The 27,654-nt window shown below is 40.3% G+C and overlaps 2 protein-coding genes across 5 annotated transcripts in view; both read left to right on the top strand.

Annotated features, from left to right (window-relative positions):
• Positions 1-4,994, top strand: part of rnf111 (ring finger protein 111) — a 109,441-nt gene extending 104,447 nt beyond the window's left edge. For 2 of the 3 annotated variants that reach the window (XM_048615987.1, XM_048615986.1), the window contains 4 exons: positions 2,498-2,590; positions 2,723-2,818; positions 3,002-3,123; positions 3,837-4,994. In XM_048615987.1, the coding sequence (XP_048471944.1) occupies positions 2,498-2,590; positions 2,723-2,818; positions 3,002-3,123; positions 3,837-3,954 (429 nt within the window). In that variant the 3' untranslated portion in view covers positions 3,955-4,994. The remainder of the gene's footprint in view (positions 1-2,497; positions 2,591-2,722; positions 2,819-3,001; positions 3,124-3,836) is intronic. The other variant, XM_048615988.1, reaches the window with a different exon arrangement.
• A 12,679-nt stretch (positions 4,995-17,673) lies between these two features.
• ccnb2 (cyclin B2) lies at positions 17,674-27,654 on the top strand. 2 transcript variants are annotated; one of them, XR_002258499.2, is made up of 9 exons: positions 17,674-17,783; positions 20,088-20,204; positions 20,307-20,477; positions 20,585-20,773; positions 22,327-22,485; positions 24,913-25,146; positions 25,433-25,573; positions 25,916-26,022; positions 26,100-26,218. XR_002258499.2 is itself a non-coding variant. In XM_020514505.2 (9 exons), the coding sequence occupies exons 1-9, from the start codon at positions 17,760-17,762 to the stop codon at positions 26,199-26,201; spliced, it is 1,248 nt and encodes a 415-aa protein (XP_020370094.1). In that variant the 5' UTR covers positions 17,674-17,759; the 3' UTR covers positions 26,202-27,654. The 2 variants fall into 2 exon arrangements, 1 of the variants encoding a protein (XP_020370094.1); XM_020514505.2 differs by having other exon boundaries at positions 25,912-26,022; positions 26,100-27,654.

Below are 27,654 nucleotides of genomic sequence, written 5' to 3' on the forward strand. Positions count from 1 at the left end.
CCTCTCTCTATTGCCCTACCACTGTTTGCCCACCCTGCCACCTATGCAGCTGAGCCACTTGTTGAGCTGTAAACTTCAGTCTTACTATGATCCTTTCTTTTTCTTTATTCATTCACGGGTTGAGGGTGTCGCTGGCTAGGCAGTATTTATTGCCAGTCTCTAATTGCCCAGAGGGCAGTTGAGAGTCAACCACATTGTTGTGGGTCTGGAGTCACATGTAGGCCAGACCAGGTAAGGACGGCAGTTTCCTTCCCTAAAGGACATTAGTGAACCAGATGGGTTTTTCTGACAACTAACTATGGACAATGAATTCACGGTCATTAGATTCTTAATTCCAGATACTTATTGCATTCAAATTCCACTATCTGCCGTAGCGGGATTCGAACCCAGGTCCCCAGGATGTTAGCTTGGTCTCTGGATTAACAGTCCACCGATAATACCACTAGACCATCGCCTCCCCCATTTGTCCTCACCAGTATCCAAATTGAAAACTGGTTAGTGAGCTACATAGTTTTAGAACTCCTGCACAACATATCTGGTCTTTTTAGACTGCAGAGTGGTCCACCCATTCCTTCTCTGCCTGTGTGCTGTTTTGTCTGTGATGTAGCCACGTTGTTAAACGTGCTATCCATGTAGTTCTGAGCTTTGTGGATGCGCAATAGTGACTCCAACCTCTCCTTGAGTTCCAACCTTTGGAACACAAATTTCTTCAGCTGGAAACACTTCCTTTACATGTGATCGTCTAGGCAACATGAGGTATCCAAGACTTCCACGTAGCACAGGATGAGTGCTCCATATAGCTGAGCCGCCCTGCTGCAACATAAGCCTACTTTGACTCTATTTACTTTAAACTGGAGACTAGAAAGTAAAATGTCTTACCTGTGAGCTCCAACAAATCTAGCTGTTGGCAAACACTTACACTAGATACCAATCAACTTACAACTTTTCTGTGATTTTGCCTTTTTAAAACCTGTTGCACACTGATTCCCAGCTGCTCCGTGCCAGATCAAGAGAGTGCCCCACTGATTCAGATAAGTGATGGTCACAAGCCTTGATCCCAGTGTATATCCTTCCACTTTATATTGTTTCTAGACAGATCCACTGCCTGTACAACCCATAGGGCACATGGGTGTTCCTTTCTATCCATTTCATCATGTATTGTAACACTAAAGATTCCCTTGACCATCTTTCCTTCACTGATGTCAAGCAATTTTTTCTGAGTTGTGGGAGAAACTAAATGTCTTAATTACACAATTATCACCTGGTGTCCAAAAGCTACAAACATATTTTACACAACATACATGTATGATAAGCTGAGAGAGTAGGAACTGCAGATGCTGGAGAATCTGAGATAACAAGGTGTAGAGCTGGATGAACACAGCAGGCCAAGCAGCATCAGAGGAGCAAGAAGGCTGACGTTTTGGGCCTAGACCCTTCTTCAGAAATGGGGGAGGGGAAGGAGGTTCTGAAATAAATAGGGAGAGACGGGGAGGCGGATAGAAGATGGATAGAGGAGAAGATAGGTGGAGAGGAGACAGACAGGTCCACATCAAGCAGATGTTCACCTGCACATCTGCTAATGTGATATACTGCATCCACTGTTCCTGTTGTGGCCTCCTCTACATCGGGGAAACCAAGCGGAGGCTTGGGGACTGCTTTGCAGAACACCTACGCTCAGTTCGCACTAAACAACTGCACCTCCCAGTCGCGAACCATTTCAACTCCCCCTCCCATTCCTCGGACAACATGTCCATCTTGGGCCTCCTGCAGTGTCACAATGATGCCACCCGAAGGTTGCAGGAACAGCAACTCACGTTCCGCTTGGGAACCCTGCAGCCCAATGGTATCAATATGGACTTCACAAGCTTCAAAATCTCCCTTCCCCCTACCGCATCCCAAAACCAGCCCAGCTCGTCCCCACCTCTCTAACCTGTCCTTCCTCCCACTTATCCCCTCCTCTACCTCAAGCCCCACCCCCATCTCCTACCTACCAACCTCATCCCACCCCCTTGACCTGTCCGTCCTCCCTGGACTGACCTATCTCCTCCCTAACTCCCCACCTACATTCACCTTTACTGGCTCCATCCCCGCCTCTTTGACCTGTCTGTCTCCTCTCCACCTATCTTCTCCTCTATCCATCTTCTATCCGCCTCCCCCTCTCTCCCTATTTATTTCAGAACCTCCTTCCCCTCCCCCATTTCTGATGAAGGGTTTAGGCCCGAAACGTCAGCCTTCCAGCTCCTCTGATGCTGCTTGGCCTGCTGTATTCATCCAGCTCTACACCTTGTTATCTATGTATGATAAGATGGATGGTTTAAATGTCAAATGTTAACATAAAAATGTGACCTAAGGAAGTTTGACAAGCATTGCATGATGTTTTAATGATGTATAGATAGCAGGGACATTACCTCTGCAGACTTCACCATAATCGGGAGTTTCAGAACTGTTGTAATATACTTTGACTCAATTGTCTAAATGATCTTTTTGCTTTGCACAGGCTGTACCACCAGATATGGCAGGTTACCCTCACATCCGCTACATCTCCTCAAGATTGGAAGGAAGGTTTCCAGGCCTCCGAGCCACCTATGAGGTTGGTACAAACAGGACTGGGAAGTATAACTATTTTCACTTAAAGTAGTGCTAAATCTTTTTTTTAAATAAAAAAAAATTATAATGATATAAAATTTAAATGTGTATGTCAAGTATTCTTTCTCATTTACAGGATTTGCTGCATTTAGAAGAACGACTGGGTAATGTTAATCGCGGTGCCTCACAGGGTACAATTGAGAGATGCACATACCCACACAAATATAAAAAGGTGAAGACATTTCCTCATTATTTCAGTATTAATTTTCAATTTGTTTTAGAAATTATTGATCCTTTAAACAGTTCTAAATCTTAAAAAATACTTTTAAGCAAATAAGTTTAAATTATTATTGCAAATGATTTGTATGCAATCTCTCGCTGAACCACCTGACAAACTTGAATTTGTGGTAACAAGGCAATAACTGACTTACAGAGGAAACTGCAGTACAAGCAGGAGGAAGAGAGCGGAATAGAGGATGACACTGAGGAGAAATGTACCATCTGTCTGTCTATTTTAGAAGAAGGCGAAGATGTTAGGTAAGATGGTTTTGTCGGAAAATATTCTGTTATTTCGATCAATGGATGCAAACATTTCAGATTCAATTTTTTTTTTGTTGACAGTTATTTGATTCCTTACAAACAAGATTAAATCTCCAACTAACTCAAGATAATAGATTGGGGAAAAAATTTCTCGTTGATAAATACCCATATTATGTAAATTGGATTTTGAACATATTTTTCTAAATGTTTCTGATCTTGTAATAAATAAGCTTTTGAACCATAAAGCATATTTTGTATGGAATTATTAAGTACCTGATAAACTAGCATGCTAGATCTGTTGACTTACAATCGTGATGCGATTGTCTTGCTTTAAACTTTTCTTATGTGTGCTGAAACCCGTTATGTTGGGGCTTGAATGGTTTGATTTTGAAATCTCAAATTAATGTGAGGTAAGTAACATCTGTCTTAATGAAATAGTGTGCTCTATTTTTCACCCATGTCAAGTTGTTTATTTCTTCACAATTCCTGGATTGTGACTAGGATTGCTTGTATAATACACTTTTTATTAATTGATTGAATATTGATTGAGATGCCATTTTAAATTAAGATTTTTTTGTTACATACTTGATTGCCACTGAAAATACTAATATTGAGACACCCTTTTGGATTGTGAATTCAAAATAAATTTTATCATGATACTATAACAATGATACAACAAATCTTAATGCATTTTTTCCTTGACATTGCAGACGTCTTCCCTGCATGCACCTCTTCCATCAAGTGTGTGTGGACCAGTGGCTGACTACCAACAAGAAATGCCCCATCTGCAGAGTGGACATTGAAGCTCAGCTGTCTGCAGATAGTTGACATCTTATTCAGTAACTCTTCTTAGTACTGCAGTCAACCAAAGATGGCATGAATAACCTGCGCAGATTCAAAAGCATTGAACCTAGAGTGCGGCTACGCCACATAGTACAATTTATGCTAGGCCTACAATGATATTTCAGTATAGAGTTTAAATTTTAATGTATTTATGAAGCTTTTTTTATGTGGCTTTTTATGTTTTTCCAAGTCATTTTATTTTGCATGGTTCCTTGGATTGCATTTCTTTGCACATAACGGGCTTTATGTCCTCAGACTTGCAGGCAAGATTAGCTGCTGTAGATAGAAATAAGTCATTTTCATGATGCCTTGCTTTACTGGAATAGAATATGTCATCGGTCACTAACCCTGGACTTTAATTTAAACATTTATATTAGATTGTGTATATAGATTGTGATCTCTTCATTAAGGAGGAATATCAAGACATTCCGTGATTAGGAAAACAGCTGCTGTATTATAGAAACTCATCATCAGACAGCAACAATAAATCAATGGGATCCCATCCTAAACAATTGCCATTACAAGTATATATCCAACCATTTACTATTTAGGTTTTTAATAAAAATCCATTCTTATTTGGCACAGTGATAGATGTAATTTTTAAGAATGTCAATATTCTACAAGACTAATGGGTTTGCAAATTTTTATTTCATAGTTTTCTTTCACTTTGTTTTTCGATTTACTTTGGTTTTCCCTTTTCTTTACAAATTTAGCTGTTTGGCTGCCATTAAACAGCTCTAACACTAATGTTATCTAAATTAGCTGTATTGCGTATACTTGCACATCTGATTTGTAATGGTGAGCTAGTCAGATTGTAGAACAAAGTTCTGTATGAAGTCATCAATAAGCACGTCTAGGTAATGTATTTGAAGGCAGATTGCAGAATTATGGCTGTTAAAGATTCAGGTGAAGTGTTGGAATGCAGTACCAATAGCAGGTATCCATGCATTCACAGATTTGTAAAGATCCCTGAATGCATTTTTAGGGGGTCTTGGTTTTAAAGCTAATAAAGATAGTTAACTCCATGTTGGCTGTTTTATCTCTTTTATATTCACTGTTTCTCTGATTCTGCTTACATAAAATTCACAAGATGTGTTGCAATTCCCACTATGGATGGCTACTTTTATTTTAGTTTTGATCTATAATTTACTAATGGCTAAGAGAGAAAACAGATACTGTGGATTTATTTTATACAGTAACAAGTAATCTATGATCATCAAAAACCTCACCACTAGACGATATAGAACCAGCATTCTAAAATTGTTGGTTGAAAAGAACTGATGTGGCAGGATTCAGCTTCAGCACAGGACATTAAAATCACAGTATGTGAATATTAGAATATGAAGATCGAATATGAAATTCTTTTATCCAAAATGTTAATCAACATGTTCAGCGATTTTAGGTTGTCAACTATTCTCAGGATTATGAGCAATAGAATTTCATAGTTACAAATCATTTAATCATTCATATTTTCATCATGTAATTAGTGTTGCAGCCAACAAAAGAAACAAGATACATAAAATACAATGAAATGAGGTTGTTGACTTGCTCGCCGAGCTGGCTTGTTTTTGTTCAGACATTTTGTCACCATGCTAGGTAACATCATCAGTGAGGCCTCCGATGAAGTGATGCTGTTCTACTCTGCTTGGAATTTATACTGTCCGGTCTGTTGTGGTGAGTCGTGTCATTACCATAACGGACCTGACAGTATAAATTCCAAGCGGAGTAGAATAACATCGCTTCATCGGAGGCCACACTGATAATGTTACCTAGCATGGTGACAAAACATCTGAACAAAAACAAGCCAGTTCGGCGAGCAAGTCAACAGCCTTACCCACAACTGGAGCTACATGTCTTTGTTAAAACTTTAAACCATGAAATGAATCAAAACACATCAGGCAAAATCTCAATTGTTTTGATTTATTGGTAATACCCTGAAAATTCAACTAGGCATTTTCCCTAATGTCAATTGAACTCAACTTAGAAACTTTTTACCCTTAAGTTGGCACGAAGTGCAGCTGCCAAACCTTCTTGGGGTGCTATCAACAGTGCTAATCCAGCCTTCCACGAGAAAACATACTTAAACCATGTCAGGTCAGACTTGCCTCACTTTCACCTACTGAGCAAGACAGAAAAACTAGAAAAATTAGGTGCAATGTCATTTGATGGTCAGATTCTCATGGTGATTTCTCAGTTGAACATCCTCTGTTCTTAAAGCTGACCAAATTTATAACCAATTTAGGGGGTACATTTACTGTATGTGTCGTTATTCATTATCTGATTTCAGAAACACTTCTTTAGTGGTATCTATTCTGACTGATATGACAGCCTTGTGCCTTTCATTATTCAAGTATCTGGTACCCTGCCTTACTGCATCTAATTGCAAACTTCAACCATTTTTCCTACATTAGTAAAGCGTACACCATGTGTTACAGGAAATCACACAGACCAAAGTGTTTTGGAATAAAAACAAGATGCTCAGCAGCAACTTTGGAGATTTTGTCAGGATTGGGTTTGACTCCTGATCTGTATTGCATTATGTTATCTGAGGGCAGCAGTTGAGCACTAAAACACCTTTGAGACTATGGAATTGGAGTAAATTAACAAGTATTTTGGATTGTAATTGATACTGTTGTCTCTTCTGGAAAGTACACACATAGATAATATGTGAAGAGAAAATTGAGCTTTCTTATGCTTCTCCCTGTGATCAAATATCCCACTAACAATCACATTTTTTTGAGTCATTTTTTAAAAATGTTCCTGGAGAAGAGCTCCTAGTGCCTGTGATGCCATAGCCAAGCAACAGACACTGTCTTCACGGCAAGAAGAGAGAATTGACCTGGTCAAATTTGTTCCAAGTGCAATGAGAGTGAACCTTCCGCTCTTGTAGGAAAGTTTTCTATTGAAATGTTGCATTCTATTCTTGAAAATAATTTTGTTTTTTATCATACAGTAAAGGAAAAAGTGATGCTGCTAGATCTTTCTTATCCAAACTTGCATCCCTGAGAAAATATGTAAGATAAAACATTTTGCTAATGGTTTGTTGTCATTTGCATTTCAATCTGCTGTTTTCTTTTGGTTACGTATTCCTGTCTAAACTTCAAACTTGAAGAAAATACATTACAGGTGGGACAATATTGATTTTCCTTGCTTGTGTTTGGTTCACAGATTAAAAACCACAGCGTTTTTCCCCCTGAACTGTGCCATCCATTTCGAGTACACTTTGATTGTACACTAGATTATTAGCAAGCATGGACATCTTTTTTAAATATAGATGTAACTATATACCCATTAGAAGTTCTAGAAGCACGAACAGAAATCTCATTATGGCCAGATTATCTGTTTTTAGTGTTGATTGAGGCATAAGTACTAGCCAGGATATCGGGGGAAACAACCCTGCTCTTCTTTGAATAGTGCTATTTGATCTTTGATGGCCACATTCGAGAGAAAACAGAACCTATGAAGTCGAGCGTAAACTCTGAACCTTCTGACTCTGAGGTGAAAGTGCCACCATTGAGCCAGGCTTAGTAATTATAATGTAAAATTAACTCTGCAGTGCTAATTTAGCATGTTAGGTGTCCTGAATTGCAGGAACTGCCCTCACAGTGGTTTTGTTTTTCAACAATCCTGTTGCACAAATTTGAGCAGCAGTTGAATCCTCCAAATGCCTGGCCAATATGTATCTCTAATCCAACATCATTACATGATAATCCAGTTACTTAACTCCCTGCTGGTTTGGGATTTTGTAATATATAAATTGGTTGTCATGTTTTCCTGTTACAAAAGAGTGACTCTTTCAATGTCCCTTTCAAGTTTGGCCCTAATGTCTTCATGTTGTGAATCAATGCTGTATAAATGTAAATTTTGTTACTTTGACAATAACTATTGGATTTAGGCCTATACAAGGCAAACAGCAAGCACCAGGAAGTTCACAAGTGGTTTGCTGAGCATAGCTCAATGCTGAGTCTTGATCTGATGTCTGAGAGTGAATTACTGTTATCTTGGCCACAACAGAGAAGAGCATCATACCTTATTAAACAATGGATTCAACAGTTGGAGATGCACAATTTCAGCAATTGTTGTTGCTTCTTTGCACCCAAACTATTATTGGTACTATGGAGAATATTCCAGTACTGGCTCCCAAGTTAGATAGTGAAATTCTGAATTATCATCCATTTCAGATGTAAAAGGCAACGACTTCGAGCATGGAGAGGATTAGCTTGCAATTTCTGAGCTATCTTGATGCTCTTGACACCCACCTCCAAATAGGCTTAATGAACAGCTGTTTATTCCATTGTAGAGGTCAGAGGTTTAGAAAGTGATGTCGAAGGAAGCTTGGTTATTCGTCGTAGTGAATTTTATATATGGCACAAACTGCTGGGATGCCAAACAAATAGGCTGCTTTTGTCCTGTATTGTGTCAGGCTTCTTGAGTTGTACTCACCCTGGCAGGTAGAGGCTGTTCCATCATACTTCTGACTTGTGCCTTGTAGATAGAGGACAGACTTTGGAGAGTTACTCACCAAAGAATCCCCAGCCTTTGACCTCTTTTATAGCCATTTATTTACATGACAAGTCTAGTTCAATTTCTGGTAAAAGTAATCCCGGAGAAATAACAAGACAAGGGAGTACTCGATGAATGGCAGGACACGAAGAAGCTCAGAAGGATCTTAGGGTGCTTGTCCACAGATCCCTGAAGGAGGTATGCAAGTTAATGGGGTAGTTAAGGCATATGGGACATTTGCCTTTCTCAGTTGAGGCATAAATTTATAAAGATAATGAAATTATGTTGAAGTTATACAGAACTTTGGTATGCCCACAGCTGGAGTATTGTGTAGTTCTGGTCACCAAACTATAGGAAGGATGTGATTACACTGGAGGGGATGCAGAGGAAATTCACCAGTATGTTGCTTTGGATGAAGCACCTTGGCTATGAAGAGAGGCTTGATCAGCTCAGGTTGTTTTCTTTGGCGCAGAGAAGGTTGATGTGGGAACCTGGTTGAGGTGTATAAAATTGAGGGGCATGGACAGGGTGGATAGTGTTAGGAAGGGGAAGTCAAACCCCTCTGATAATTTAAAATCAAAACAAATTTGGGAGCTTGTGTTACGGCTGGAGTAGAGATCCCTTTCTAATAATTAAACCCGAAATACCTAGAGAAGCTCACCTAATCTGTTAAACTGTCATGGAGAAAGGGAGGTTAAATGAAAGAAGATCCCTGATATTCACTTTATAAGTAACAAGTAACAATTTATTCACTTAACCCTAACAGTGAACAAATTAACAAAGTAACTAATAAACTGAACAATTCCACCTTAACTACTAACCATTCCATAACTAAATTCTACTGGTATGCTGTTCCAATAAACACAGGTCCCACTTTTATAAACCAATAAGAAAATAAATTAAAGCTTAGTCTCTCAAAGTCTACTAGCCTTTCTTCCTCTGATCTGGATGTCAGGGATGTTTTCCCTGTGAAGTCTTCTGTGAGGACTCAGCTAGAAGTGCCATGGTACCTTTCATGGACAGATGGTGCTTTCTTAAAGAGCTTAGCAATTTTTCAAGAGCAAAATGCTTATTTCTCAGATGGCAGTTCATGCTCACACTGATTTTCAAAAACCCTTTCCTTGTATACCTTGGATGACATATCAATTTTCTTACAATAGTATTGGTCTGAGGTTGTCAAAACCATCAGATTTAAATTCAATTGACTTGCAATCGCTAAGTGCTTGGTTTAAATTAATTGGCTGATTCCAGCTAGTTGCCAAAATATCAAAACAAGCCTAAGGTTTCCAATCACACAGCCAATTGATACATGTTTCAATTTCAAAACTGGTTGTACACCTTCAGCTACGTAGGCACTTTTCTTTTGTATAAATCTCTAAGCTTAGAAAAGTACTTTATCTTTTAAACCATGCATTCTTCTCCCTTATCTTTTTTTAATACAAAGAATTTCTAGCTTCCTGCCTTCCAATTCACGATTACTCTACACAACTTTGTAACAATAGAAAGCAGCTGGTTCTGTTAATCAAAGGGTCAATAATAAGGGGTCATAATTTTACGGTGAAAAACAGGAGGTTTAGAGGGAATTTGAAGAAATATTTTTCACCCAGTTGCTGGTGGGGAATGTGGAATGTGGAATTCAGTCCCTGAGATGGTAATTGAGGTGGGTAACCTCAGTCTTTTAAAAAGTACTTGGATGAGCACTTGAAGTGTCATAACATTCAAGACTATAGGCTTAGTGGAGGAAAGTGGGACTAGGTTAGTAGTGTATTTTTGGCAGTACAGCCTCAATAGGACAAAGGGCCTCTGCTATATGATTTTATGATGTTGATGTTTGTGGATTCAGCAATGGTAATTCCATTGAATGTCAAAGAGAGATGGTTAGATTCCCACAGTGGAGAAGGCCATTGTGTGGCCAGTTAGCTTGGCCAGTTATTTGTTTAGCACTGATTTCTTTCCCAGGCCTTTCTGCATAGAAATACATACTACGTCAGTTCCTAAGCAGTTACAAACAGTACTGAACACCAAGCAATCATCAGCAAATGTACCCATTTCTGAGGAAGGGAAAGTCATCAGAGCAGCTGAAGATGCTTAGTGTACTTTTCTGAGCAAATCTTGAAATGATGTCCTGATCCTGAGATGATAGGTCTCCAGTAACCACAAGAATCTTCCGTTGTGACAGGTATGACACTAACTAGTAGAGGATTTTCCCAATTCCCATTCACTTCAATTTTGCTGACGATTCTTCAAGATACATTTCGTCAAATGCTACCTTGATGTCAAGAGCATGCACTCTCTGTATGTCTTGAACCAATGCTCTAATCAAGACATGAAAAATAGGTGCAGGAGTAGGCCATTCAGCCCTTCGAACCTTCACCACCATTCAGTATGATCATGGTTGATCATGTTATTTCAGTATCCCATTTCTGCTTTCTCTCAATACCACTTGCTCCCTGCTCCCTCTTGAGTATATCTCATAAACTGGCCCCAGCAGCTTTCTGTGGTAATGAGGTTAGAAGCTAAATGGCTTTGGCAAAACCCAAACAACATGACAGCAGCTGCTTCACAACGCTGTTGATGTCACTCTTCATTACTTTGCTGATTATCCACAGAAGATTGTTGGGTTAGAAACTGGATTTGGATTTGTCCTGCTCAGACTAATGTAGGGCGATTTCCCACATTGTCAGCTCGTTACCATTGTTGTAGCTAGGGGAACAGCTCGACTAGGAGCACAGCAAGTTCTGAAGCACAAGTCCTCAGTACTACTGCCAGGATGATGTCAGAGCCCGTAACCATTTCTGCATCGAGTGCCTGCAGCCGTTTCTTGATATCCTGTGAAGTGAATTAAATTGGCTGAAGACTGGCATCTGCGATGCAGGGGACCTCAGTAGGAGGCCGAGATGGATCACCTACTCAGTACTTCTGGCTAGGTTCCCAACATATGATAGCAACCTATTATAGGCTATACTTTCAAAGAAATGCATTAATTTTGCAGGTTACATTATTTCAGCTCTGATGGGGCTTTTTTCTTCTTAATGCAAATATTGCCCTTAATACAAGATTTTCAAAGTGAACTACTTACGTGGATTTTTTGAAAAATAATGAACTGATTGGTAAAAATGTGAAGATTCTCCATTTGATTTTTAATTTTCCAAACTCATTTAATTGCACACTTTAAGCATGAGGAGCATTGTTCTGTCCTTGGGATTGCTCACTATTAATGAGCTCTTGCTGCATTGTTTGTTTTCCATGTATGGTTATGCTATAATTCAATCGCTCAGCTGTTCTAAGGTAGAGCATGGCTGCACTGAATTAGCACAAAAGAAGAAATAGTCCTGTGACAATGCCACAGGCACCACCACCTCACAGACTACTTAGAATCCAATTTTCAAACAATAAAAATTAGCTCTTTGTGATACAGGCAATGTGCTGTCCTCATGATATTCATATGCCCAACTCCTTGATATTTCACTCTTTCAAAGGTGCTATACGAGTGCCAGTTGTAATGATAAAATGGAATTGCAGGTGAGAATAAGAAGCACAGATTCTGACTGATTTCTCCCTCCCTATTCCAGGAGCATGGAATTGTAGCATCCTGACAGCTGAGCAGTCAGCCACTTCAGCATGGTGGGGAATCAAATTTGGGAATGTCCTGATCTATGCAACTCAGTTGCTAATAGCCTTATCCAGCTGAGCCATTGGACATTCTGGGCAGGGAGAAAATAACTGGGAAATTTACTGAAAGACAATCCACTTTTGCCATGGCAAAATAACACCATCAGTTCATTGCGCTAACCACTGAGTGTTATTTTAACAGTTCCTGGCTCTATTTTGTATCAACATCAGCTGGGTCAATTCATCATTTCAACATTTCAGCAGGAGGCTGGATAGTAGAGGGGAATACAGATTGTTGTTGTAATCTGTATTCTAATGCATGTTCCTTTTGAGGATCGAATCACTGCAGTTATCTTAATACATTGCATAATTAGCTCAAAAACAATACTAAGTCCTTAAGATTCTGTCCACTCCATCTGCTGTCTGGTCAGTCTGTGTCTTCAATTAGCTCAATGTTGCTTTTGACTTTACTGCCAAACAGTCAATATAAATCAGGTGGCACTGTTGTAGGGGCTGGCCATATACATGTATATGACTCTGAGGTGTAGCAGCAACACAGTCCCTAGAGACAACAAGTGCAAAGTTCTAGAGTACTGTCAAAAGCAATTATTGGTGGCTGGTTTGTTTAATCTGTCTTCACAGACTGGCAAAATCATTTTGTACTCATTGATCTGCTCAGCTCCTACCCGTGCCCTTGGCATTGAGCAGCATGCAGAAATCTAGTCCAGGACTGCTAAAAGCTATAAAGTACAAGTTTGTGTGCGTATACATAAAAAAACAACAGAGCCCTGGAAATACTCAGCAGGTCAGACAAAGTCATTGGAAAGAAGTGTTAATGTTTCATGTCAATGACCTTTCATCAGGATTGGCTACACTTACACTGTAAAAGCTATTATAATTCTATGTTCTTAATACAAAACTTACTCCTATGACCAATCTGTATATTTGTAATTACACTTGTGACATCATGACAGCAAACAAAAAGGACCAGAATTATAATCAGTCCATGCGTTTCTTTGGTAGGTACATCCCTGGTTTAAATTAAAAGATGAATTAATTATCAGACATCATCATTGCTGTGTAGAATCCAGGCTACTTTGCAGTCATTAGAAACATCCATTGCAAAGAAGTTTTGTTGCTGCGTATTGTCAGATCTTACAAATCGTTTAATGATCTCTTACATTAAAACATCTATTTACTTGTTTGAGATGACAAGGTGTACAGCTGGATGAACACAGCAGGCCAAGCAGCATCAGAGGAGCAGGAAAGCTGACGTTTCGGGTCTGGACCCTTCTTCAGAAGCTTGTTTCTGAAGTTACTAGTTTACTGCTTGGAATGAATTGCAATGTGCAAGACGATCATTTTTGCCTCTTTGTCAGGTGCAATGCTCTCACCATTTCGCTCTCACAGACTGCACCTCTCCACCGAGCAATTCTTTTGTCATAGATGCAGTCTAGATATTAAGCAAGTGGAAGGGAAAAAGATTAGAAAAAGAACAAAGGGGAAGATCTATACTGGGGAGGAAGGCAGAAGAGGATAAATAATAAAAGGGTTAGTAGTGCAAGGCCAACGGAAGTAGTTATGGGATAAGTAAAGAAACAAAAGATATGTCCAGAAGAGGTGTGAATGGCAGAATTGCTGCCCATAAGACAGTAAATCAAAATCCTATGAAGACAGAGGCAGAATTTACAGTCTGAAATCATTGCACTCAATGCTGAGTCCACAAGACTGTAAAATGCTTTATCACCAATGCGGTGCAGTTTCTCGAGCTTGAGCTTTATCGGAACACCATGAGACTGAGGACAGAAAGATCAGCACAAGAAGCAAGGTGGAGAATTAAGAACAGGCAGATGAAAGCTTGAGGTTCTGCCAAGCAGGTGCCTAACCTTTAGTTGATTCTCCCATGCTTTATGAGCAGTGAACTCAGTATTGAAGGTCAAACACATAAAAATTGGAAATTTGAAGTAAAGTGACCAAATCTTTTTAGTTTGGAGCAAATTCAGGGGCAGCATTGTGGCTCAGTTAGCACTGCTGCCTCACAGTGCCAGGGACCCGTGTTTCAATCCAGTTTTGGGTGATGGTCTGTGTGGAGTTTGCATGCTCTCCCCGTGTCTGCATGGGTTTCCTCTGGGTGCTCTGGTTTCCTCCCTCTGTACAAAGATGTGCAGGCTAGGTGGATTGGCCATGAAAAATGCAGGGTTACAGGAATAGGGTGGAATGTTCTTTGAAGGATCGGTGTGGATTCAATGGGCTGAATGGCCTGCTTCACACAGTAGGGATTCTAAGATCTGGAAACAACACAGATACGGCCACCAGTGTACTGGAAAAGGCCCAAGTAGAACAAAACAAGAATGACTGGGAACTTCGCACATTGTGGTCCAGAACTATCCAGATCCCTGGCTAAGCAATTCCAGTATGCTTACAACACTGTTATCTACCACAATGTGGAAAATTGGCAGGTATCCAGCAGAGGGGAAGAGGTGAGAGTGTTTGGGAAGTATAAAGCCCTCAGACTGTTCTGGCAAAGATGCAAGTGTAAAGGAATTGGTTACACACTTTTGCTTTTGTCTGAGTATGCACAGTTGTTTTAAAACAGAGCTAGCTGATGAGAAACTAATTTGCAAAGGGATTGTTTTGACATTGCCTGGACTCTGAGCCAGTGGAACCACTTCCTTAAACAATAAGCCTCAAAGAGATAATCAAATGACCCTGTACTTATGTCAAAAAGTGTATAAAAGGATGAGATAATGACATGAACAGCCGGTTAGACTGATTTATGTACCTGTCTCTCCTGTTTGTCTCAATCTCTTCATCTTTTCTCCTACGGAAAACGGAAGGTCTGTAAAATGATTAGGATTAAGCAATCTCTGTCATGCCATGGCATTGTTTCAAAAGAAATGATGTGTTTATAATAATTGTATTTTTGCTGTACCTTTCTTAAAACATCCAACAGTGAATTGTTTTTGGAGTGCAGTGAATGTTTTTCATATAACATCTGCCATTAGATAAATGGCCTGTGTATTTAAGTTGATAATAGTTGTGGAAGCTTTGTTGGGCAATGGGAGGCCACACTGCTCTTTGGGAGTGGATTCATTGAAACAGGTAGACATTGGGTTAATAGCACAAATTAATTGTTCTGATCAAAGTCACAGATAAAAGCAAACTAGAAGAGGTGGTTGAATCAATAAAAGTAGCTCAGGGATAATATAGAATTGAATAATAAAGGTAGCATATGATTTACCACACTTTATCTACATTACCTAGCTGCAACACAAGACTGAAGCTCTGACAAAGCTACCTAAATTAGATAGGACTGATTCTTCATCATTACTGCTAATAGGGACATGAGAGAACACACAACATCAGCAGAAAATACTGAAAACACTCAGCAGGCCATTATCCATGTTGAGAAAAACAGAGGTAATGCAAATTCCCCAGATAGATGACCCTCTGACAGAATTCTGGATTAGGAGCATTGGTCATTGCTTTTCTCTTTCCGAGGATGCTGCCTATCCTACTCAGTGTTTCCAGCATTCTTTTGCATTAGGTTTAGATTTCCAGCAATTTTGCCTTTCAACTTTCAGTATGTTTGCAGAACTGCATAATCTATGGGTTTAAGTTGGATGGCAAATCTGTGAGGTGGTGAATTTAATTCCCACTACTGGAACCTGAGCACAAAAATCAAGGCCATCACTGGGAGCTCTGCAGAGTTGGAGGTGTTCCAGAACTATTTACACCCCTAACTAAGTGGTTCCAGTATACTTACACTCTCATTTACCCACAATGTGCAAAATTAGCTGTTATGTCCCATCCACAAAAAGAATAAATCCAACCTAAAGAATTACTGTCCAATCAGTCTAGTCTCAATCATCAAAGAGATAAAAGGGTTGTTTACAGTACTATCAAGTAACACTCAGCAATTAGCTCTCACTGATGCCCAGTTTGGGTTCTGCCATGACCACTCAGCTCCAAGCCTCATGATAGCCTTGGTCCAAACATAAACCAAGAACTCAACTCAAAATGGAGAAAGGAAAGAGACTGCCCTTGACATCAAGGCAGCCTTTGATGATTATGGCATCAACAAATCCCATCAAAACTGAGGCAATATGTAACAAGGGAATACTCTGCTGGTTGCAGACATACCTAGCACCAAGGAAGTTGGAGAAACAAAGCAGGTCAGGCAGCATCAGAGGAACAGGAAAGTTGACATTTTGGGTTTACCCTCTTTGCCAGGACCTGACTCCAGCATCTGCAGTTCTTGCAGTTGGAAGTTGGTTGTTATTATTGGAGGTCAATCAGTTCAGTCCAAATATATCATTATAGGAGTTCCTCAGGGTGGATATTTTCTAATCACCCCATTCAAAGATGCTATTGTGCAACTTTGGGGCAGATGGGACAATCCCAGTTCTCTGGGTCCAGAGATACAGACACTAACTCTGCAGCACAAAAGCCCCAGTTCCTCAGATTAAAATCCTAGGCCCAACCGTGTAAAGCTGCTTCATTAGTGACCTTCCCGCCTTCATGAAGTCAGCAGTGGGAATGTTCACCGATAATTGTGCAATGTTTAGCATTCTATTCAGTAGACCTCAGATACTGAAGCAGTCCGTGTTCAAATGCAATAAGACCTGGATAAGGTTCAGGCTTGGGCCAATAAGTGGCAACATTCATGCCACACAAGTGCCAGGCAATGACTATTTTCATGAAGAGAGAATCAAATGCCCCTTGACATTCAGTGACATTACTGTGAGTGAATCATCCCTATTTTCAACATCCTGCAATTTACCGTTGACCATAAGCTGAACTGGGCCAGACATCCAAACTTGTGTCTACCAGAGGAGGTGAACGCGTGGGAATTCTGCAGGAAGTAATTCACCTCCTGTCTGCCCAAAGCCTGTCCGCCACCTTCAACACTCAGATCAGGAGTGTGATAGAATCGTCTCCACTTATAGTGGAGGAGTGTAGGATACATGAAGCTCAAAAATCATTCAGAACAAGAGAGACTGTGCTTTAAAAGTACTTATATGGTAGCAAAGTGCTTTGAAGCGCCCCGAAGTTGTGAAAGACACTATACAAATGCAACTCCTTCCTTCAGAACATTAGATTTGGGGGTGAGGATGGAGACCACACATTGTCAAAATGAGCAGCTGCAAATGTTGTAACATGCAGTAGGAATGAGGGCTGGGGTTCACTGAAAAATAGCTCCAGAAGTGAAGCAGATCTGTGCCCATAGCTTCATTCCGGCAGCGGCCCCCGAAATATCCTGACGAACGCTTTTTATGACATTGAGTGACTTTTATGGAAATAATTTAAAGGTTCTGATTCCAAACGAGGCATCTCCATAGAAACGCATTCCAGAAGCGCGGCGGATAGCCAATAAGAGGTGCGCACCCTGTCCGGTTCTGGCCAATCAGAGGGGAAGAAACCGTATTTGAAAGATTCGCGGGGAGTGAAGTGTATCTTTTTGAGAAATCCCGGAACTAGTGCAGCGTTGATTCTCCGGTACCGCTGACTGCTCGACCGACCGCAAGCCTCCCGCTGCAGAGGGACTCTGTGTAGGGCTCGTGACCGACCGACCGACCGACCGACCGACCAACCAACCAACCAGAGCTTTCTCCTCGGAGCTTCCCCTTCTCTCTGTCCCCTGAAGCTCAGCAAGGTCTCCAGTGCTGACGGCGATGGCTCTCACTCGCCGCAATGTTGTAAGTTCAATTTCCCTCTCGCTTCGGGAGGAAGCAGCACATGGTATAGTTTCCCAGCCCTGAATATTTTAACGGTTTTTTTTTTTTGTTTCCCGAGTATTTCAATATCTCTATTTTCTTCCTCCTACGTGGGAGATACTTATTGTAGCGTTAGCAAGCCAATTTGCTTGAATTGGGCCAATCTTCGGCGAACTTTCTTAAGGTTCCGGTTGAATTCGCATTGACTTGATTTTCAGGATGCTTGTACTTCCCTCAAGGGTCGTTTTAAAATACCAAACGTGTTGGGCTCTCTGTCTCTGTCTGTACTTTCCAACTCTTTTACCCAAATAATAGTCAAAACATATTGCTGGAAAAGCACAGCAGGTCTCGCAACACTTGTGAAGAGAGACTCCCTGAGCTTTCCAGCAACTTTATTTTTCTGATTTAAATCTAACGTGTTTTTCGTTTTCTTTTTAAATCCCAAATAATTTGAGTTGATTCCGATCTTGGTTCAGCTCCCACTAACTTCAGTTGTGCTGTGCTTCTAGGGTCTGAGTGTTCTTTATTAGAAAGAGCAATGCTGAGTTGAAACATTTGGTTATATTTTATCCGACATCTTGTGATAACGTCATACAAATCTTGAGTAGGAAAATGTCATGCACCATCTCTGTCAAAACCAAAATGGTTGCTGAGCTAAAGACCACTGGGCGCCTGCAGTTTTGCTCCGAATGGTTGAGGTTATTTTGTGTATGTGTGTGTGTGTGGAACGCCTCCACCGATCGTCGACCAAGCTAGTCTTGCTGTACCGTCCAACAAAAATCTTGAATCTCCCTATTAACACCGACTAATCTCTTTTTTTTTTTCGTGTTGCCTTGTTTTCTCCCTTCCCTTCAGCCTCTGCCTTGACTCGTCTTTAATGTCTCCGGGCTGCCTGTGTTTCCTACACTCACTAGCCACAAGACTTGTTGAGAAGTTTCTCTTTCTTTCTGTTGGTCTCACTTACATCACCCACAGTTGGTGAGGGGTAGTATCTCCAATCTGTCACTGGCCACTTTGTATTTCTTACCAATTTCAACTTTCTTTTTCTATTCTGCATCTTTCTCTTTCCACCTCACACCGCATTCCCCCATCCCCCAACCCCCTGACCAGGGGTGAGAATGCCCAAACTTAGCCCTTTCCTTTTCAACTTCCAGCCATCAGTTTGCTCAACTATTCCTTTGTCTTCTGACTTTCCCTGCCCTCAGCAGTGCTCCTACACTTTCCTGAGTGCAAGATGATGCTGTGACTGCAGATATCACCCAATGATATGAAATGTTCTTGGGCCACAATGTTGAGACCAAAACCCCTCTCTGTATTTTGGCTCACCTATGAAAGCAAAAAAAAACTTGATTGCTCTGCTGCCAAATAGCTCTAGAAAATTCATGCTTGTTCTTGTTACATAATTGCCCTTTTCATCTGTACCCATTTTTAACAGGTCTTGGCCAAATCCGCTGCTTGAGTTCTCATTGAAGTTTTGCTCTCGCACAGCTCCAAATTGCCCTAAACAGCATTTGAAAATGCAGGGTCAAAGTGTCTGTCATTCCTTTTAATCTTGGTCAGCCATGCACTCTTCTCCTGTAGGGCTACCCTTGCTTTGTTTCATCCTTGATTATGGGCCTGGATTAAGAGTAGCTGATTCTCTATTGTTTTTTTTCCTTTTTTTTTTGAAGTTACTAGCACTTGCCAAAGAGTTAGTTTGAGGAGACAGTGGATAGTTGACTTGCCAGGCTAATTCTTGTGCAATGACCTCCTATTTAAGAGGTATCTGATGTCCTAGCCAGAGAAGTTGGCTAAACCCATTCAGAACAAGATATTGGAGCCTTAACTCTTAATCCCAAGATCTTGTAACAAGAGAACTTCTACATAGACATTAGAATTGATCTTTCTCAGTAGCTGTAACACTGTGCTCTTCATTCTGTTGTAGTACCCTGATGTACTTGTGTAAGCTATGATTTGAATGGGTAGCATGCAAAGCATTAGTTTTCACTTGCTGTCACATGTGCCCTGATACAATCAAATCAAGATAACAGATTTCTGTTGGGGCCAAGGGTGAAGCAGTGGTTTTCCACTCAACCAGCGGAAGGATTGTGTGGAGAGCCAATGGCTGAGTGAAAACAGGGCAACTAAGAATAGTCTGAATATTCCTTTCTACCCATCACACTAATCTGATTGCAGTGAGATGTGTGAAGGTCTGCACTTGGAACTGAGCTGGTTTTGTTTAGTCTGAAAGCTGCACATCCAAACTTGTTTTTTGAGTTGATATTAACCTACCTTCAACTTATTTAGGCTCATCGAAACTTAGAAAATATTGAACCAGTCAAGCCAATAGCAAAGGTGACTGCAGCCGCCCGAAGGCCAGCTTTAGGAGACTTGGCGAATCGTGTTATGACACGAGCAGAGCAGGTAAAGCTCTTTCAAGACTGAAGATCATCTCTCTCTCTCTCTCTCTCTCTATCTCTCTCTCAATTTGTTGAGACACTAAATATCTTTGCTGTCTATTTGCAGAAAAAACAAATGACAAATGTGGTTTCTAAACCAGTGGTGCCCAAGCCAAAAGGAAAAGCTTTGCCAAAACAAGTCCCAAAACCTGTAGCTCAGGCAGTGAAGCCAGCCGCTCGTGGATTAAAGCAAGCAGTTCAGAATACAAAGCCAATGCCTGAAGACCCCATTCCACAAGTATGCATTACAACTTCATCCCTGTGCTTATTTATTTATTTTTGTTTGGAGGGGGGGAAAAAAGCAAACTTCCTCTTCATGCCTTTTGTTTTTATTTTTGTTAAAAGGCCCCCATGTCTCCAACTCCTATGGATGTCTCAATGACAGAAGATGCCTCAATGAAAGAAGAAGACCTTTGTCAAGCTTTTTCTGGTGCCATATTGAAGGTGGAAGACATTGATGCACAAGATGGTGATAATCCTCAGATGTGTAGCCAGTATATAAAAGACATCTACAAATACCTGCGGCAGCTAGAGGTGACTAGACTCTGATCTGGCTATGCTACTGAAGCTAGTTTTAAATATTTCTAAATAATCACCTGCTCTTGGTTTAACTTTCTCATTTTGAGGTTTCTTTTGATCTAAAAGAATATTGGTCCTAAATCTGAGTTTGTTCTGAAGGACCTTCCAGTGCTTGTGATCCTCTAGGAGCTGTTCTCTTGGAAAAACTAAAATATTGCAGATGTTGACTCACTGAAATGAGTGCTGGAGAAACTTGGCAGCATCCGTGGAGAGGAGCAATTTTTAATGTAAAGTACAAGGAGTCCTTTTGTGGACCTCCAAGTGACATAGATTGTGTGCTACCAACTAGTCCTGTTCTCCAGCCCTATCTCTGCCATCTAAATTCTTCACTTTCTGAAATGTATCCATTCTTTGTGTAGCATTCATCTTCATGCTCTTTCTTGCAGCACACCGCAAATCCTAATGACTTGACATAAAGAAATTTTTCTCCCCATCTCGCTCCTAGTTCTCTTGAACATTGATCTTGAAATTGCGATGCACCTTTTCTCCCACCCACCCAAATTACTCCAACAACTAGTTGGAAACAGAATATCCCTCACTGCCCTGTCAAAAATTGTTCATAATTTTGAACACATCACCTCTGCTCCTGTACTCCCCTCAAAGTTGTACCCTTTGAGCCTGTGGGTCTCCGTGTTTCTTCTAGCAAAATGAATTACCTCATTACTTTTCAGCATTGAAGTTCATCTCCCAGGTGTTTGCCCATTTAGCAGATAGTTCAATGTCCCACTGTTGTCATCCTTGGCATTCGCAATTCTCCCAAGCTTGGTATCATCTGCAAGTTTAAATTTTGCCCACCTCTCCCATTTCCAAGTTGTTTATACACATCAGGAAAAACACCAATCCTTAGGAAATGGCCATCTATATCTACCCCCATCTCTGTACCCAGCCTCTAATCCATGTTGGAAGGATCCATCACCACCCCCATAGACTTCAAATTTCCTAGCCAAACTTCCATGTGGCACCATATTAAATTGCTTTCTAAGTCCACATATGCAACATCCACTGCGTTGTCTTAACTAATAAGTGCAGAGGTTCCTTTGGATTCCTAAATCCACTGGACAGACTCTTAACTAACTGATCCATTTCCTATGCTTTTGTCTCTTCACAATTGTCACAACTTGTCAATTTTGTCACGGTTGGAGGCATTCCAGCTTTTGGATGGGAATTCGGGTCTTGTTCAGGCAGCAATTTTAAGTTTGCTTGTGGAAAGGTCAACCTTGAATAACTGATTCAGCATGCAGCCACTGCAGTTTATTTAGAACAGCATTCATGCAGAACACCTGAGTAAGGGTCAATTCTATTATTCAATGCTGCTTGATTCATGACCATAATGATCGATATATTTTCAGCATAACTTAAAACATTGCCTCTCATCTCTGGTAAAGGAAGGTGTAGTTTGTTGCACATACTGCATCAAGTGTTTAGAATCCAGCTAAAATATGCCACCTTCACTCCAAGCATTTTGGTGGCCAATGATGTTCTTTTTTTTTGTTTTTGCTTTCCAACAGATGGAGCAAGCAATCAGACCTCATTACCTTGAAGGGCAAGAAATAAATGAACGTATGCGTGCAATTCTAGTTGACTGGCTAATTCAAGTTCACTCAAAATTCCGCCTGCTGCAAGAAACTCTCTACATGACATTAGCTATCATGGATCGTTTCCTGCAGGCAAGTTTGGTGTTTATTTTTGTGACAATGGCAAAAGTCTCAGTATCTGTAACCTTAAACTGTTGAAAATTTTCTAAATTTGTGGGGCTTGTTGTATTTTCCCTTTAAACGTAAGCTCCTGCTCAACTAGGAAAATGGTGTCAGCTGCAAATCACTTCATAATGTCCTGGGTAATGACAGGACATCCTGGCGTCACGGTCTGTGTTTCTAGCAGCTGAGGGTGCTAGTGCCTCAGTGTAGTTTCCTGCATTGGTGTGGCAACGGGAGGGAAGAAACAGTAGCGATTTGTTAGTCAGGGAACAGGCAGGTGTCTCTGGCAGTCAGTGACTCCAGGATGGTATTTTCTCCATGGTGTTAGCAGCTTCTCAATCCTCCCCCTGGAGAAGGTGAACTGCTAGACATTCTGGTCCACATCCCTACCAAGACTTGGGTAGGAAGGGGAATGTGGCCCCTGCAATTGGAATGTTGGGAGCTAGGTAGCAAAAGGACCTCCATTGCAGTAATCTCTAAACTATTACAGTTCCATAGAGGACTATTGAATGCATGCCTGGAAAGGTGTGCCAGAAGGAGGGCTTTAAATCTCAGACCTGGTCTGGAGGAAATGGTAACTGGACAACAGGCTAATTTCAAAAGCAATGGTTCAAGTAGCATCAGGTGTATTGCCTGATGAGGAAGGTATGACCAGTCAATCCAGCGCTTGCTGGATGATGAGACAGATGAAGATTGTTGCTTATGACACGAATTTTCCGCCCAAAATCTCCTGAATGGGAGAATTAAAAGCAAAAAGAACCTGAGTCCCAATTGAATTGTTCACCTTGGGTGAATGAGGGGGACCAGGCAGGTGGTTGTTTTTCCACCAAATGGAGGTAGTAGGCATGGCTGATGTACTAAACGAATACTTTATCTGCATTCGAAAAGAAAATGCTACCCAGGCTGTGACTGAGAAGGGCTCAGTGAGGTTTTAAATGGTGTGTGGTACTTTAAAATTGCCAAGGTACTAGGATCAGATAAGATGCATTCAAGACCTTTGAAGTAAGGGATTGCAGAAGCACTAGCCATAATCTCTTGGCACCCCACAAGCCTGGACAAAAGGTGGGGAAAATTGTAAGTTTTTTTTAAACAGCTTTCTTTTTAAAGACTTGTAAAAGGATAAGCCCAGCAATCTCAAACCAGTGGGGAAACTTTCTGATTTATTTAGCATCAATTTTTTTTCCTTCTGGAAAGAAGGGAGTCGATTAGGAGATTAGCATAGATTTCTAAAAGGAACATGTTTTGAGCAATTTGCTGGAGTTTGAGGTGAAGAGTTAACATTAATGATATGGATGTAGTGTACATGGCCTTTGATACTGATCTGAGGCAGGTTACAGATGAGCCAATAAAAGGGACTGAAGCAACATCAGTACAAAACTGGCTGAGTAATAGGAAGCTGGTCAGTGGATACTTTTTTAAAACCAGAGGAAGTTTTGTAGTAGACATTACCAGGAGTTTTTGTATTGGGAGCCTTGCTTTTTTTTTCTAATTTTAATGTAGATGTGCAGGGCACAATTTAAAAGCTTTCACATGAGACAACTTGGAGAATTGCAAACTAAGGATGTAGGACTTCAGAAAGTATGTTTGGGGGTAGATGAGCATGAAGTGATCCATTTTGATATTATTGCTGTGTGTTCTGCTGGCCAAAGGTCAGCAGAAGGACCTAGCTATAGATGTACATGCATCACCTGAAGGTTGCAAGGCATATAGAGAGCAATTAATAAAGCAGCATCCTGGGCCTTAATTTGGGGAGGTGGTTAAATTAGGAGCAGGGAGGTGCTGCTGAACCTGTAGAAGACACTTGTTAGACCTCAGCTGGAGTGTTGTGTACAGTTCTGGCACTCCTGCATAGGAAGGATGCATATGCACTAGAAAGAGTGCATAAGTGAATTTTTCTCTAACCTGTTCTTGAGGATTGATTGAAGGAATTGGGACTGTTCTCCCTGGAGGGGAAGCTGGAGAGATCTGAGGCTCCAAATCCTGGGGCAGGCCACAGAGTAGATGGGAGGAACTGTTCCCACTTTGCAGGATCAAGGAAGAGCATTTTTTAAAAAGTGCTTTGTAAAAGAAGCAAATCCAAAATGAGGAGTTGGGGTCTAAATGCTATGACTGGAACTAGTGGAGGCAAGCTCACATGAGGCATTGAAGGCATTAGATAATCTCTAGCCAGATGTGTAAAGGCATAGGGGAGGGAAGTGAATGGCAGTTGGTAATGTACTCTGTGCACAAACTCTTCACAACCCTTTTTTTTTTTTTAAAAAAAAAAAAGTGGGCCAGATGGGCTGCCTTCATGTTGTGAAGGTAGATTGCACTTAATGTTGAGCTTTAATGCAAATTGTTTTATTCCATTGTTTGCCAACTTTACCAAACAAAATTGCAACTGTTCCTCCTTTTCAGAGCCAGCCAGTTTCCCGCAAAAAGCTCCAGTTGGTTGCTGTGACTGCCATGCTGCTGGCTTCTAAATATGAAGAAATGTATCCACCAGCTATAGGAGACTTTGTTTACATCACAGACAATGCTTATACCAAGAGTCAGATCCGTCAAATGGAAGTACTTATTCTTAAAGAACTTGATTTTAAATTGGGCCGCCCACTTCCACTGCATTTCCTGAGGCGAGCATCAAAGACTGATGTAAGTATGGCATTTTCCTAAACTTGTAGGAAGGCCATTTTCTGGGCATTTAAAGCTTGAGAACTGCAGATGCTATAAATCAGGAACAAAAACAAAGTTGCTGGAAAAGTTCAGCAGGTCTGGCAGCATCTGTGCAGGAAAAAAGGAACAGTCACTAGACCCAAAACATTAACTCTGCTTTCTCATTTAAAGCTTGAGGTTTATGTTGACTAACCTCTTTTAAACTTTACCTCAAATTCTAAACACCATTTAGTGTACTAATTAATGTGAATTTTTTTCTTGACAGGTTGATGCTGAGAAATACACTCTTGCAAAATATCTCATGGAACTAACAGTCATAGACTATAACATGGTGCATATTCCCCCTTCTGAAATTGCAGCAGCTGCACTTTGCCTGTCTTTCAGAGTCTTGGACCAAAGTAAATGGGTAGGTAAAACTACTTGTTTTAGGTCCTATTTCTCTTTTGCAGAGGATGCTGATTTTTTTTTTAATAGCTCAATTGGACTGCACCAAAACCACTTTTTAGCAACTACCTACATTTGTACATGGTCATGGCAGTATGATTGACTTGATTTCTGTTTAAATATATTTTTTATTTAGCTTTGTCAAGCAAATGCCTGATCTTTGTCTTCTGTACGGCTGCTATTTTCCTTGCATCCCCTCTTGCCTGAAGGCACAGTCCCAAGCTTGTACTAGCAACACATTGCATTCAAACAAGAAAATCTAAATGACTTTTTTTAAAAATCTCCCCCACCTCCTTTTAGACAGCAGTTCAAAAATACTACACTGGCTACACAGAAGATGCCTTGCATTTGACTATGAAGCACATGGCAAAGAATGTAGTGAAAATGAATGAAGGCCTAACAAAGCACGTAGTAAGTAAACATCTAGTGCAAGATTTTGTTTTTGAGCATCTTTAGCATCAGCTTAATGACTTTTTGTTCTTTCTTAGGCTATAAAGAACAAATATGCAAGTCCTAAACTGCTGAAAATAAGTACCATTCCTCAACTGAAGTCTGCATTAATCAAAGGATTGGCCTCTTCCTTGCTATAACCACCCAAAGAGTAATATGGACACAATTGCACTTTGGTTTTATTTTTAAGTAGAAGAATTGCTGCTGTTGTGCTTGGTCTGGCCTCTGGACAGCTTGTATGTCAATTAACTGTGGCCTTGTGCCAAAGGGCATATACCCATATTCAAAACCTTTAACTTTTTAAACCAACAGACTGGGATAGAATAACTGAGTTTCACTTCAGCATGCTTCTGATCTTCACATCTGCTGTGTTTGGAGGGACTGAAGTCCTGGCTGTCCTCCTGAAGCTGACCCAAAGTTGTTGTGTTTTTTTTTTTTGGTACTTCCCATGGAGGCCAGTTGTAAACCTTTCTATCTTTTTAGATTTTTCCATATTTATATTTTAAGTGTTTATTTTTCTTGCCATCTGATCTTAAAACTATACCACTTGTTGCAATGCAAATGGATTCTATAGGTTTTTCCCCACAAAATTCACTGATCTCATTCTCATGGGGCTGACTGTCTTGTCTTCAAGACTTGCTTTTTGTACTTTTCTGTTCTTCAGAATAAGTCTAAGGAACATTGTAAAAGTGAGCATCTTATTTTTAAAGTCCAGGAGTTAATAAAGCTAGGGATCTAATCCCAATTTTGCTGCTGGGGTGGATAAATTAAGGAATGTGTTTTTATTTCACTTGTGTCCACAGACCTGGTTTTAGAGATCAAGTAACTTCAGTCATGTGTGCTTCAACATATTGAATTGTTCCTGCCCTCCCAAATTAACTAGCATCAAACAGTAACAGGACAAAGGGAAGATATTTGGTCAAGGCTCCTGCAGAGTTAAGGTTTTCACTAAATATACAATGCAAGTAAAACAGACTACTTTTTGAATGCAAGAGATTTTGATGTAAGGCAAGAATTTCGGTGTAACAATGGAAATGTAACAGACCCTCCTGTGTGTGTATATAAAGATCCAACTTTAAATTCTAAACTGCACATATTATAATCCCTGACAAACTTTTTAATGTCAACTTGATAAACTAACTGTAATATACCCCAAGAAACCCAATGCAGGAATGTACTGTAGAGTAGTTGAGGGGTGAGGGTGGGGACATGCTAGCACAGTCAAGGCCAAGTAAATCTTTGTGTACAGCACCCTTTAACTGTTTAAATTTAGTTTTTTTAACTTGGTCTGGATTGTAAATGTTTTAATGATTCATAAAGATAATGATGATAAAACCAGTTCATTAAACCCCTGGTAACCAACTTTAATTTTGTTAATGTTGTAATCCTAACAATTACTGCCTAATGTTTTTCTTTCTACAGGATGATATTCCATCCAAGTTGAATACTTGACTGTAATGTGATATTGCTTGATGTGGTTTGAGATCTTGTTCCATTGTAATGCAATGGGCATAATTATTCTGTTAGTTGAAATTTCAACTAAGTTTGCTTGACAAACTTGATACAAAATGTAAATAAAATTACTATAGTTAC

Source organism: Rhincodon typus, chromosome 33 (genome assembly GCF_021869965.1).
Source record: "Rhincodon typus isolate 14 chromosome 33, sRhiTyp1.1, whole genome shotgun sequence".
Classification (NCBI taxonomy): domain Eukaryota; kingdom Metazoa; phylum Chordata; class Chondrichthyes; order Orectolobiformes; family Rhincodontidae; genus Rhincodon; species Rhincodon typus.